At 41.0% G+C, this 14,755-nt stretch overlaps 1 protein-coding gene across 1 annotated transcript in view; it reads right to left on the reverse strand.

The window, feature by feature from the left end:
- Positions 1-14,755, reverse strand: part of valopa (vertebrate ancient long opsin a) — a 36,998-nt gene that overhangs the window by 13,517 nt on the left and 8,726 nt on the right. Inside the window, exons 3-4 of the mRNA XM_033613658.2 lie at positions 4,265-4,382; positions 2,005-2,238 (exon numbers count right to left, since the gene is read on the reverse strand). Of these exons, the coding sequence (XP_033469549.1) occupies positions 2,005-2,238; positions 4,265-4,382 (352 nt within the window). The remainder of the gene's footprint in view (positions 1-2,004; positions 2,239-4,264; positions 4,383-14,755) is intronic.

The raw sequence follows: 14,755 nt of genomic DNA on the forward strand, positions 1-14,755 counted from the left end.
CTCTGTACCTGATGTTGTGTGTATTAATAAGGACCTATTGTGCTTTTCTACATTGTATGTCTAACATAATGTTACAATGAAGGATGTACATATTAAACATGGTCAAAGTTTTAAATATGAGGAAAATGTATATAAAAGTCATCCCTATGAGCAAAAACCTCAGGCTTCTGACCGCCTGACTTGGCTACAGTATGACATCACAGTGTGACAGATTTCTTAATATGGTCATCTGCTCCAGGCACGCTACTACAGGTATTTACATTACAAACCTTACACTGCGACACGTGGCTTTATGCTAACATCTAGAAAACATGTAAACGTGGTAACTGATGTTAATTTCCCCAATATCAGATCAGACTCCTGCTGGAACTTGTCCAGCTTTGTTTAATAAGGCTGCTCCTATGCACCATTCATATGTTTTTCTACGAAAAGTAACCAACCAAAATTCATACTTACTCAATTTATAAAGATGAACAGTAATTCTTGCATAACCCAAGAATTTGGAAGGCTGCGATCACGTGACCAATGCACTGACAGGAGTAAATAAAGAAGCAGTCCTGAACACTTCAGATAGGAGGCAGGGTGGGGTGGTGGGTTGGTCACAAAGCACAGGACTTTCCCAATTCTAGTGAAATTTGCATCATTTTAGCATACATCCTCACTATGATTCTTTTCTTAGATTTAACCACAGTACCCTTACGTGCCTAAACCTAACCTCTGTAACTTTACGTTGAGGATGTAATATCATTCATGGGGCACTAATTCACAGGATATACAAACTGATGGGTGTGCATTTTCTTAGGATGTCATATGAACCGTTGTATGAGGATGCACTGGTTTAGAAGCTTGTAATAATGAGTTTTAACAGTAAAAAGTATCACTATACTCCATGAGAGTCAATCCCAGCTGCAATGACGGACAGAGACACAGAGATAGGAAGACTCAGAAACATAGACCGATCGAAGCAGACTAGACTTTTCAAGAGGGGGCTTAAAGAGACAGGTGCTAAAAGGGAGCCTCTCAGACAGAGGTTGAAAACAGGTGTTCCAGCACAGACAGTTTTTAACCACTGAAGCATGTAAACATTCTTGTAGAAACCGTAAATACAAGTATGAACCTGAAAATTACATTGCATACAGTAATAGGTCCTCTTTAAACTACACAAAATTGAACAATTCACTGTGAATACTGTGAAACTGAAGTATAAGTTCTGCATTAGATGTGTTTAATTCATTTTTATTTGATAAAAAAGGCATTGATCTTATGGACCATGGCCTGGACTATAACACTTGGGTCCCAGCAGGAGATTTATCTTACAGTCAATGTTTCCACTGCTTGACCTCTTTATGAATAAGCACTAGTTAACTGTTGAGTCAGCCTGCCACATTTGACAGTTAATAGGTTGTTTAATCCAGTAATTTAGATTTTTGATGAAACACTATAAATCACCCAGTCTTCATCATGGAAGGCAAAAAAACCCTAACTAACTTAAACTATCAAAGAGAAGTTCAAAATGAATCTCTGAACTCATGGACAGTTGTGTGTAAGAACTGCACACAATCGCTATTTTTTATTGGCTGCTGCAATATACTTGATATTTGTACAGTTGATAATGATCACCCAAAGCGTGTCTCACTTACACTGAGGAAAAGAGCTAGACAGCACAATGTAAATGGCATGGAAAATCGCACGCCTCACCATAGGTGGCTAATGTATTTTTTAACAGAGCCACGCATGGACAATCGTACTCTCTGGATTTCATGTTTCATTTATTCATACACCATGCATTATTGAGAGACAGGCTAACACCCAACAACAAGAGAAAAAACCATATCATTATTCTGCGGCAGCTTTCATCTGCTGCATACAGTGACATGTCTCAACTCTGGCAAAGGAAGGAATTTAGCTACCTTCCCTCTACACTGCTATAACTAGTCTGGGTGCTACAAAAAATACTGGAATAAACCAAGTGAGCAGGAACGAAATGGCAAAACTCTCAGTTACCTGTTTGTTCATGAAGACGTAGATGATTGGGTTGTAGACAGCAGCTGTCTTGGAAAAGAAGGCAGGGATGGAAACCAGCCTGGGGTCAAGTTCGATGGTTGGATGAGCTGTGACCAGTATGGAGAAGGCTGCGTATGGCGTCCAGCACACCATGAATGCCACAATCATCACCACCACCATACGGGTCACCTGCCGCTCAGGCTTCCTGGCACTGGCCAAACGACCATGAGCTACCTGAAGGAAACAGAGAACAATGACTAGCTGTACAGTATGTTTTTTAACAGTCTATTAGGATATAAAAGTGATACTAATTACTTTTATTTTAGTACTCCTGTAGCCAATAATTTAAAGGTATAATAGGCAGGACTTTTCTTTAAAACAATGTTTAGACTGATACAAAAATAATCCTTCTCAATCATCAGTGATGACTAGTAATGAGTATGACACTTTAGCTGTCATCATTTTGGTTTGGAGCCGCTAATGACTAGATTTGGACGAGAGGGGGCACTGTGGAGGAGTAAGGGGTGGATCTAAATGAAACTATTAGCAGACAGCCTGTCACTCAAAGAGGCAGCCCTTAATTATGCATAATTTTAGCCTTAATAAGATTTAAACGTTTAAGCTATAGAAAAATTCACCCCACATAAAGTTGTCATAAATTAGCTACAGAGACTAAAACTGTTGGGAATTTTAACGTGGATGCCTATGGGGATTGACTTGCTCTTGGTGCCAGCCTCAAGTGGCGAATAGAGGTACTGCAGTTTTTGGCATTTCCACACTGGCTTCATTTTTCAGGACCCGACGTTGCCGTTTGCTTGTGACCCACTAGATGTCTGTGGTGGTGTATTTATCTGCAGAGACTCTGCAGAGACTGTATATTCCTATTTTCTTCTCATTTTGCTTCGGTTTGGACGTTTCTGGGCATGGTGCACAGGTGATGTTGGGACTTAATGAAAAGGTAGAGACCAGGTGCCAAACTGTAAGTGGCAAGCATCCAAGAGGAAGCTACAAAAATCCCAGACACAGCACAAAAAAACACAAAACAAATCAAAACAAAGCAAACACGCAAATATAGTGTGGCTAAATGCCCATCTAGGGTTAGCTTTAATTTTTTTTGGTGATACTATTTACGAACAGTAAATGACAATTCCTGCATAGTATACCTTGACTTGAAATATCTTTATTCTAAGATTTCATATATGCCTCACATAATTCCGAACCTTTGAAACAGCTTTTACGCTACCATTAGACACTTACAGCTTCTTTTTAGCCACACTAATGTATTTCGGTTCATATGCAGGTCAGCAGTTATTCTTACTTGGTGGTAGGGGTTCTCCCAGATACAATAATGTCCTTAATAAAGGATTAATTTCCTAAAACAAAATGAGAACTCCACAGGGGACCTTTAATTTGGCACCACATTTCCTTGCACAGCTTCACTGTTACTGATACAGCCCTCACTGCACCTCTACTTCCACTTAATGTAATGTGGATGCATTTACAGAAAGTCACCAAAAATGTGAATCTGGACTCTTAGTCCCTTTAGACTCTTTAAGTCCAACTTAATGGCTCCAGTCTGTGGCCTTTAAAGTGTCTTTTTGTCTGCAAGCATAAACTGTCAAAATGGAATAAACATACAGTTTGAGTACAAGCATGACTCTTCATACAGCACCATATGTCAGCTGCAGCTACATTTCAAATCCACAATACTCACAGCTACTATGGTTAAAAATGTGAGAAAGGGGAGAAGCAAGCCAGGAACATATGACTTCATGAATGCTATTGCAGGTTGTATAGAACTTACATCAAATGTCAGCAGCTACAGTTTGCAGACCAATACCTGATATTTCCTGTCATAAAAGCCCTGAATCAGGTTAATATTTTCAATAAACTTGTGTAACTTGGAGGTGGATTTTTTTATGTGCAGTCCTCCCATCAGCATACTGATGGAGTCTGATTCCTTCAATTTTGCTTCTGGTCTCTGCTGCTGACTTCTGCCTCTCTAAACATGTTGGGCCATTTTCAAATTCAAAGCAAAGAACCTGTGTGTACATATGTACCTGCTATTTAACACTAATAAAGGCAATCTTAGCACAACAAAGTAACCATCCATGCCATCAGCCCCCCTTAATGTTTCTGGTTGGTTTAAAGACATAATTTTACAATTACAGAAATACAGTAAAGTAGAAGTCTGCATTCATGAAAGTACATTTTATAAATATATGATTTCCATGTTTGTTATGTTACAACTCATACCGACCTTTCTGAGCTTCCTCAGGAGCTTTCCATAGCAGAAAAATATTATTCCCAGGGGCAGAATGAAACAGGTGGTGAAGAAAGTGATGATGTAGCTGTGATCGATCATGTTTGTTGAATACCTGTTCAGAGAACAAAAACGTTTAGTTGCACATTATATGAGCTTTAAACTGGTTCATAGCCAAACTTGTAAACCTGACTAGAATACAGTTTTTAACAAATAATATTTTGATCAATAGAAAGGAGTCCTCTCCTGGAATTTGGAGTGTCAGACAATTAATTTTCTGCACTCTCAATTTATGATGGAAATGTCTTCAATTATGTTTAAAAAAAAACAAAACAGAAAAACAACATAAAATTCAGGCAGCAGGTGAAAATTCAAAATCTTAAAATATAATGGAATATAATGCAGTGAGGCTCTCAGGCATTCTGTATTGCTTTTAAATATTTATTCTCATGTAGATCAACTGTTCTCATTAAATGTTATCCCTGCTGATTCAACACATGTGTAGGCATGATTGAATCTTCCCCCCTCGTTTATGTCTGCATGTTTATTCACATAAATGATACATGAATTCATTTCAATTCATTTATAAACCTTTGGACTTTAATAACTCTTGTTTCAGCTAGATCTCTGCTTGTTTAAAACTTTCTGCACAATCAAAACTGAAAAGTCAATATAGTATTTTGAGAAGAAATGTTGTAACATTATGAGAATAAAGTCAGAATAATTCAAGAAAAAATCTACACTGTGCAAAAATATATACACAGCACTCTTGAATTTGCTCCCATTTTTCGCCAGTTTGAGTTAAAGACCTAAGACTTTTTTATGCAAGTATAGCCCACTCTCAATGTGCAGTTTGATCACACAACACAACCACAAGATCTTCTGAGACCAACCACCAAGATTAGCTTCTCCATGATGGCTTCTGATGGTTTGTGCTGAAATTATTCGGCTGTTCAAACCAATTTTTGCATCAGTTGTCTGGGTGGCTGGTTTCAGGTGATCTTGCAGGTTAAGACACCGGATGTGGCGGTCCTAAGCTGGTGTGGTTACACATGGTCTGCAGTTGTGAAGATATTGGGATGTACTGCCAAATTCACGGAACTGCCACACCTGTCAGGTAGATGGATTATGGATTATATTGGCAACATGCTCACTAAAACAGATTTTAACAAATTTGTGACCGAAATTCGGGAAAAATAAGTCTTTTATGTGCATAAAAAAGTATTAGATCTTTTACTTCAACTCATGAAAGATGGGAGCATAAACAAAAGTGCTACATTTATATTTTTGTTCAGTTTATCTGCCCTATAATCTGCTGTGCATCACGTTATGCACGACACAGTAAAGGACTTTCTAGGGATGAGACAAAGTTTAGGCAACCAGCTGAACACAGCTCTTCATCTGAAGTGAAAAACAGAAACCAACAGAAAACACTTCTGATCAGGCATAAATCTCACCAATGTGTTGCTCACTGTCCACATAAATGACAATTGTTAACTTCACTAAGTCCAATAAAGTGCAGCTTGGAGCCTTTTAGTGTGATGCATCCTGGAGAAACAGCTGTATTAGAGCAGCTTCTGCCATGTTTTCTGCAGGAGCAGTCAGCTTTCCCTTTCTGTTGGAGCTTCAACATCGCCTCTTCTGCATACTGCCCAGAGACGGCTGGTATATATGGGCTAGCAGGGCTAGCCTATCTTTTACAATAAAGACGAAAAAGTTATTAAATTAAAGAAAATATTAAAGTATATGTTTTTGGACCTTAGAACTGATTGTATTTGGTGGAACCTATAGCAGCAACAGCACTAAAATAGTCACAAAAACGCAGGATTTATCTAAATGGGCTGATCTGTTACAGCCTATACTCCTAAAATCAGCTTCCAATCATTGTTGTCACATTGTGAGTGACAGGTGTCGTGACAAGCCCCCTTGATTTACTGTCCAGTTGGGCTAAATTAATTCAGCCCAGGCCACTGACTTTTGGCCAATGACAGTGCGTGGAAGTACAGTGAGGGCCTGCCCGCTGTTACTGTAGTGGGAGAGTGAGCGTTGAGTCTTGTGAATTGCGTTAGCATCATGCTGAACGAGGTGGATTATTTTAAATGCTGTCTATTGAGCGGGACCTCATCCAAAAATCATCAGACTTAAATGACTTGGTGATTAACCTGTTTGCATCCCAGAAAGGCCGTCGATGTGAGCTTCTCTTCAAATAAGGTAGGCCCAAGTAGGGCTGTGCGGTATTCGCGGTGACGGTAAGTTACCACAGTAAACATGAGCCGCGGTACTGCTTTTGTGGTTACCTTCATACCGCAGTACTCCGGCTACGGCGGCAGAACGGGCTGGCCGGCCTGCCTGCCTGCCTGCCTCACGTACCCCCCTCGCGATGGAGGTGGCCTGGCCGACCACCCCAAACCCAGGCCCATGGGAGAAGGGGGCCCGGGAGCCGCCGGCCCTCCCTCTTCCCTCTAACGTTTATACATAATGTTAGTACGTTTGTATACACAATAACAGATGGATTAGCAACCGTTTTACTTCTGACGATAAATAGTTTCCATCCTAACTTGTATGGCTTTTCAAATTGTTTTATTTAAAGTGTAAAAAAAAAAGAGAGAGAAGATCATACCGCGATATCATACCGTCACCGCATTCCCCCAAAATAATACCATGATATTGATTTTAGGCCATGCCGCCCAGCCCTAAGCCCAAGCCCTAACCTCTTATTAAAGGAGCATTACTTCTTTCCTTTCTTTACCTTTCCTGTCTGTGTGTACAGCGGAAAATAGTCAGTGTGTGTGTCTGTGTGTGTGTGCGCGAGCAAGCCAGCCAGCTAGCCAGACGGAGAGAGAAATTAGTCCTCTTTGCTTGCAGTTTAAAAAGTTTTGCTTGCAGATCAGTCTGATGGATGAGAGAAGAGTTTCTATTGGTGGGTTTGACGTGGCTACATACAAAGTGGGCTACACCCACGATTCCCTCTCTCCGACTGGAAACGCTCGACAGTCGGCATTACTGCTACACGCCAGAGCATCGACGGTACTAACCGCTATGCCCTCGAATAGTTCTGCCCTGGGTAAACAAAAGCAATCTACATGCACCAGTTCAAATAAAACTTTCTTGCTATTATTAGGCCTAGTCCCCACGGACCCGTGTACTTCTGAAACCGTGTATTATTCTATGCGATTTGGCCACACGCAACCGCACTTTTGGGCCCCAGAGAACCGCGTTTCTTTGAAACCGGAGTCCAGGGTGAAGTTTTTGGAAGACTCTGGTGCAAGCGGTTGCGTGTAGATAGGATAACCGGGAACTGCCCATTGGTTCGACATCCCATTGTTCCAACCATATTAAGCTCATTGTTCCGAAGTCCATTCCAAAATCATCATGATGCTCTGTGGTTAGGGTCTGGTTAGGTTTAGGCACAAAAAACACTTGGTTAGGGTCAGGAAAAGATCATGGTGTGGGTTAAAATGAAAAAGAAAGTGACAAACACATAAGCCGTGAGCCGTTCAGCACCGCGGACAGTTGGACTAATGGGATGTCGAACCAATGGGCTGTCGAACCAATGACATGGACCCGGATAACCGTAGTATTTTATTACCTGTCTCCATTGTTTGACGTCAGAGCGACGGTAAATAGCTCTTTTCTAAAAGTTTACTTACTGCTAAAATCCCACATCCCACATCCAATATAGTTAAGATCCAGTGTATCTTAACTATATTTACAATTAAGCTTGATTCTGCATTATGCACTTAGCCCATATGTGAATGTTTACTGTTGCTAACGACATTAGCGTTAGTTAGCTTAGCATAATCGTCCGAAAAAAACAATAACCCATAAAATTATAATTCAACACATTTAAACAAAATCAACAACAGCTACCACCAGTTACAGTCCTTACACCCTTAGCAAGTTAGATTAAGTCCCTGAGGAACTACGCTACCATGTGTAGTGTGTAGTGTAGTGTTGCACGGTATACCGGTACTAAAATAGTACTGCGGTACTAGAGTATTCCAAACGGTACTATACTGCTTTTGGAAAATACCGGTACTTTGAAATTGATTCAATTCATTAATTTAGTTAATTTATTTTACTCAATTATGCACACAAACGCCTTTCTTGTTCCTATTGGAGAACAGATTGCACAAGTGTATGTGTGTATGACAACACCTGTATCAACATTCGCAGCTGGAAAAAAGACAAGAGAAAGTCTGCCTTGCAAAGGGAGACAACACGAGACAACACAAACTTGGTGGGACATTTGAGTTACCAAACCGTGACGTCCGTACCGAGGTACTTACCAAACCATGATTATTTTGGTACCGTTACACCCCTACTATTTATTGTTCTAAAGGTTTGTATCCAAAAGGACTTTTCCTTAGGAAAAGTACCGAAGAGTATCGAAAAGTATTGAAATTCATATTGGCATTGGTACCGAAACAAAGATTTTGGTATCGTGACAACACTACATTAGTGACGGTTGCATCCACTCATATGCAGTTACCTTACATTACAGTTCACTCAAACAATATCACGAAGCACAATACAAACTATATAAACAAGTTATCTATTAAGGGTACACTACTAAAATCTGAAGGTGCTTAGGTGACATTTACCCACCTGAAAGAATAAATGAAAAAAAAAACAGTGATTTTGCTGGTCTTCAGTAGCTTTACTCTAGGTGTAACTGCCAACTGAAGAACACAGCGCAAACCAACTGTTTATATACCCAGATTTGCTCTTGTGCCTTTACTCAAATCAGTTATGCTTTAAATTGAATGGGGGGTATCTGTATGATATCATATGCATAAAATAATGTCACAATTGAGTGGGCAGATACGCATAAATACCCTATATGTCACACTAACTTTATTTGTGAGCATGCTATCCGCTCTCTTTGGATGGCATATCCAGCTGCTCGACCTAACGACTAACAAAGGAGGCTGCTACTGTTGCTAGCTACCCCAACTACCCTACCACGATAGCAGCGATGGGCCTGCCAACGGAGGTTCAGAACCAGCCGGTCAGAATGACTCGCAAACAAAACTTTAGGATTTGTATTTTTTAATTATTTTTTACTTGCAAGAAAACATTTTTTGATTGCAATATTACGGAAGACGAGAACGGCCATGTATTATTCTTTTTTTTGTGCACTGTTATCTCGTGATAACGACTTATTAATTCGTTATCTCGAGATAACAAAGACTGTTATCACGAGATAACAAAGACTGTTATCTCGTGATAACGACTTAATTAATTCGTTATCACGAGATAACAAAGATTGTTTTCTCCTGATAATTGTCAAGTCTGATGATTGCACGCTGGTTAATGTGATCGTCCTGATTTCAGCCTACAAGAGCTGCCACTGGTGTCCCAGGGAGGTGAAAATGGCAGATCACATTATTGATCAACGCATCAGGGTGTAGGCTACTTCAGTCAAGGTCTAACACAGGCAGAAATTGTATTGTGTCTTTCTGTTAGGCATTCAGATTAGTCCTCGTCATTTAAGGAGAAGACTAGCGTGGTTACAACTTCACAGGCAACGGTTAAGTGATCCTGTTCATCGACGGGAAATCACATCATCTGCTATACGTGCCCTTATTTGGATAACATATCGTGGTATTCCCCACACATAAAGCCTATTGACAGCGTAATGCACTCTGGCTGCATATGTATTAAGCATTAATCCATTCTTGCAGCACGTCTACAGATTTTGTTAGAGACAAACCATCCATCTGTCTGTCATCTCACCTGTTTGGCCTGCCTTGACCAGCGAATTCATCAGCTTGTAACAATTCGCCAACAACAAAAACTGAGGCTTATGTCACAACGCTACTTTTACGGGTCACGGGAGGCACAGGTTCACGGTGCCAAGCTGAAACCCCTGATATAACATAACCCCAAAAAACTTAACTCTTTTTGCTTTCAAAATGCAGCAATAAATTATATAAAAACAAAAAGGACTCAAATGGTTAGTTTAACTCAACAACTTTAGTGTAATTAATTTAAATCAAACTCAAATTAACACGCGTCTGGCTCGGACGATTCACTCAATTAATACAGCGCGTCACGCCGATACAGAAAACAAATAACCCCCACTGTGCATTTACTGCTTGTTTATTAATTCCAGTCACGTTTAATAGTAGCTGCAGCAGCAACAGCTAGTTGCCAACAGCTGTCTTGTTATTATTTCTTTATTACAGATATGGGACGTTATTTGGCCATGGTGATCGCCGCTTGCTGTTGGTCAGTTTTTCTGCTGATGTTGTTTTTTTATCTGTGTACACTGTCTTGATTCGTCATGTCAGAGGTAGTGAGTTTTGGAGTATAGACATTTGATTGTTTTTACATCGTCAGCACAAAGGACAGCGCTTAAAGTGATTTTGTTATAACCGCTACCTAACAGGCTTGGGGACATCTTCAGCACCAAGGATAGCGCTCAAACTACAGTTTCTTGTCTGCTTTTGTCATGTGGTGAATTCTACTGTTGGCCTGCATTTGTTAGAACTTCTTAATGTTTTATTTGTGTGTAGCTTATGGCAGCCAGTCAGCAGCCTAGTGAGTGGCGATGTGTGATGCGCTATACAGCAGGGAAAAAAATACAATGATGTCACTCATTCATTCATCCATTGGCAACCCCCCCCCACACACACACCTTAAAACATCCCGTGTGTGGGGAATACCCATGGACGTCGGAACTATTTTCTGAGAGGGGGTGCGGGATTTTTGTTGGGAGGGGCGGGGGATGCACGCACACTTATCAGTGATTAAGGATTTGACTTGAAGTCGTTTTATAATAACATGCAGTTATAAGAGAACTAGAATGGATGAACACGGCATCTTTATTGTTAAGAAAATGAAACTTTGCTAACTAAATCAAGCCATTTAAGGAACATAACATTATTTGTAACCTTGAATGAAAAAAAAAGTCTGCGCTCCTGACTCAGGGCTTTCATACATTTCCAAAAGTGGACCTTCTCTCAGTTGACCTACTGATGAAGACTTTAAGCAGGGTCGAGACATCGCTTTCATCCATAAGGTCACTGTGAGCGTTCATAATGGCCAAATGTGTTAGTCTCTCCTGTGTCATGGTGTTGCGCAGCCAGGTTTTCAGCCTGCGCAAGGCTGAGAAAGAGCGCTCGGATGCCGCGACACATATGGGCAGGGCCAGACAGAGCTTAATGAGCTTCTCCACCTCCGACAGCATGGAGCGGGTTTGGGGTTGCAAGGTTTGCAGGATGGACACAACATCCTAGATGGTGCTAACTTCTCGTCCCCTACACACATCCCTCAGTATGTCCAGCTCAAGGCTTAGCCGCTCTCGTGGAAAGGGGGTCAGTTCCGGGGAATCCACATCCGCTTGTTTCCTCTGAGCCGCCTCGAGAACTGCCTGCTCTCGCCCTGCAGCTACGCGGAGTCCCTCCTAATCAAAACGCCGCTCCACCTCTGAGCACAGGAGGTCCTGCAGCCTGACTACATACAGTAGGCTAGCCTATGCCAGATGCCAAGGCTACTGTATGTAGTCAGGCAGGCTGCATATCACATTCAGAAGCATAGATCTATGCATTAATGATATGAAAGAGATAAATGTAAGTCAGACAAATTGAGTTTAAATTGAGATTCTTTATTTTTTTAAAGCGTAATGCAGTGGGAGGCTGATGGGGTGCGGGGGGGGGGGGGGATGGCACCCCGCACCCCTAGTTCCGACGTCACGATGTGTTATCCAAATAAGGGCATGTACGTCACATATAGCAGATGATGTGATTTCCCGTCGATGAACAGGATCACTTAACCGTCGCCTGTGAAGTTGTAACTGCGCTAGTCTTCTCCTTAAATGACGAGGACTAATCTGAATGCCATCTCTAACAGAAAGACACAGTGCAATTTCTGCCTGTGTTAGACCTTGATTAAAGTACACCCTGATGCGTTGATCATTAATGTGATCTGCCATTTTCACCTCCATGGGACACCAGTGGCAGCTCTTGTAGGCTGAAATCAGGACGATCACATTAACCAGCGTGCAATCATCAGACTTGACAATTATCAGGAGAAAACAATCTTTGTTATCTTGTGATAACGAATTAATTAATTCATTATCACGAGATAACAGTCTTTGTTATCTCGAGATAACGAATTAATAAGTCGTTATCTCGAGATAATAATCTTTGTTATCTCGAGATAACGAATTAATAAGTCATTATCACGAGATAACAGTGCATAAAAAAAAGAATAATACATGGCCGTTCTCGTCTTCCGTACAATATTGATACTTTTGCTCTCAGATCTGTTTTTTGATTGCAAAACCTACTCTTTTATTTTGAAGGACCACCATAGCGGTCCTTCAAAATAAAAGCTATGAGTCACATTGTAACTGTCCTTCAAAATAAAAGTCCTCAACCACATTCATGTTTTTATTTGGAAGGGCAGGCAATATTGAGGGGGTCATGCGCCCCCCCACCCCCCAAAAAAGCTGAAAACATGCGATACCATTTGTTTGAGAACGCTTGTGTGTCCCTTTAAGTAGAAAAAGGTGAACAATTCTGCAGTTTCCCTGCTATGAGCTGTCTGTGAAATGTCATTCTGACATTCAAAGGCTTTTATCTGGCTACAGAGAAATATGACAATTTTGCACCTCATTTGAGCTTGAGTTAAAAGGGAAATTTCACAGCTGAGACAAATCTCTGTGACACAATTAGGGTCCCCGAGGCCAATAATTTACTCTAATTATGTCATTTCCATGAGAATACCTACTGCTGTCAAATGAAGCAAGCTCCAGGTTAATGTGTAAGGAACTACCTGGCAGACAGAGTGATGTGTGTGTGTGTGTGTGTGTATGCATGCATCTTAGTCCCTGCTGAACCAGGGAAGTGTGGCCTGCACACATTTGTGATGGATCGATTCACACCTTGTTCCTAATGAATTTATTATCAGGTGACAGACATTCAAAATAGTATTTCTTGATGCACGAAGATGTGCTTGATTTGTTCAAATTTTTTTTTTTTTTTTTTTTTTTTGATAAATCATTCAGGTGAGTGGCCACTGCCTTACTGTTGCTAGAAAACACAGCAGAGTTGTGAGGGATTTGTTAGGTATATCTTCACAAAATAACTGAACAGGCAGGGACGCTCTGAGGGCCCTGTGATTGCAGCTCACCTGAGGCTCTGAAACTGTAATTATCTGTAAACCCATGCACATGTTCTGGGATCCATGTGCAACTCTAGGCCCCCTGAATCATTCAGACTTTCTCCATGAAAATGCAATTGTTTTGCTTATTTTCCTTCTAATTGCAACCCTGCAGACAGTCATGCACCCTTTGGTTGTGCTCAAGTGGCTCCACATGGACTCACCATATTTTCCCTCCATAGTTTAAAGAATACATATGGTTAGTTATGCCACTTCTGCCACATGCAGAAGAAGCCTGAAAAACGTGGAGGAAAGCCCCTCCAATTTGAAAGTCTCTCGTTTCTAGATGTGCATGGTTGAATTTGAGCATTGTCGGGATGTCAGTGATTAACTGCTAATGGCAGTGGTGTAGTGGTTGTTGATGAGGTGGATCAACTACCAGGTAGATGGATAGGTTACCAAGGAGGAAATACGTATACTGCCTATATATTCCAATGTCTTTTTAGCTGATGTGTGGGTATACTGTAAACAGGTAGTAAAAGAGGTGGGTTTACCCTGTATATATCCACTATGCCACTGAATAATTGGTTAACCACTACAAATATTTTCAATCGGTTACATATGTTGTTCCGTAAGTTAATTTTGCTGCTCTTAAGTTTACTACACCGTGCACAGGCCCCCAGGAAGTGAGCCAAGCTTTGATGCCAACTTTCGTAGTGGCCAAACAGTGGCACTGCAATTTCAGAGGTCTGTCACATGACGCCACTGGACCCAAATACTTTTCACCATTGACTTATATTGAGAAAGAGAGTTCAAACCCCCCATGAAATCACTTGTTTCACTATCCATATTTAATCCATTTGGTCCAATATGATTTGGGAAGTCTTGAAGAGACTGATTAAATTATTTTATCCAACTTCAAGTTAGTGGAGTGGTAAACCGGAAGTAGCTGGCTAAGCCGCCAGATGTCTCAAGTGCGCCTGCTCTACGGTCCCAATGATGCGGTGATCATCCGATTTAATTTCATGCTACAGAAAAAGAAAGTTTTGGGCTTCATGCACCACTGAGCAAGGGTCCTGCCTTCAATGCTGTATCAAGGTCTCTTAATACATCCATGACTGTGCACCACCCAGGTCAGGTGAGACTTCCTTGTTGCACCACTCATTCGACAATCACCACTAGTAACGCTGTCCTGACCCAACAGTGTCTCTGTGGAAATACTGCCCCAAACCAAAACTGACATCTCTAGTTCATTCAATATAATCAGCCATCAAATTTCAGGTGTGTGACATAATAGATCATAAAATGCATCAGACTAAACCAGTTGGGTCTCTGCATTGAACTGAAATGTATGAACTGCCCAGATAAAGAGCAGCA

Source organism: Epinephelus lanceolatus, chromosome 17, assembly GCF_041903045.1.
Source record: "Epinephelus lanceolatus isolate andai-2023 chromosome 17, ASM4190304v1, whole genome shotgun sequence".
In the NCBI taxonomy this organism is placed as follows: domain Eukaryota; kingdom Metazoa; phylum Chordata; class Actinopteri; order Perciformes; family Serranidae; genus Epinephelus; species Epinephelus lanceolatus.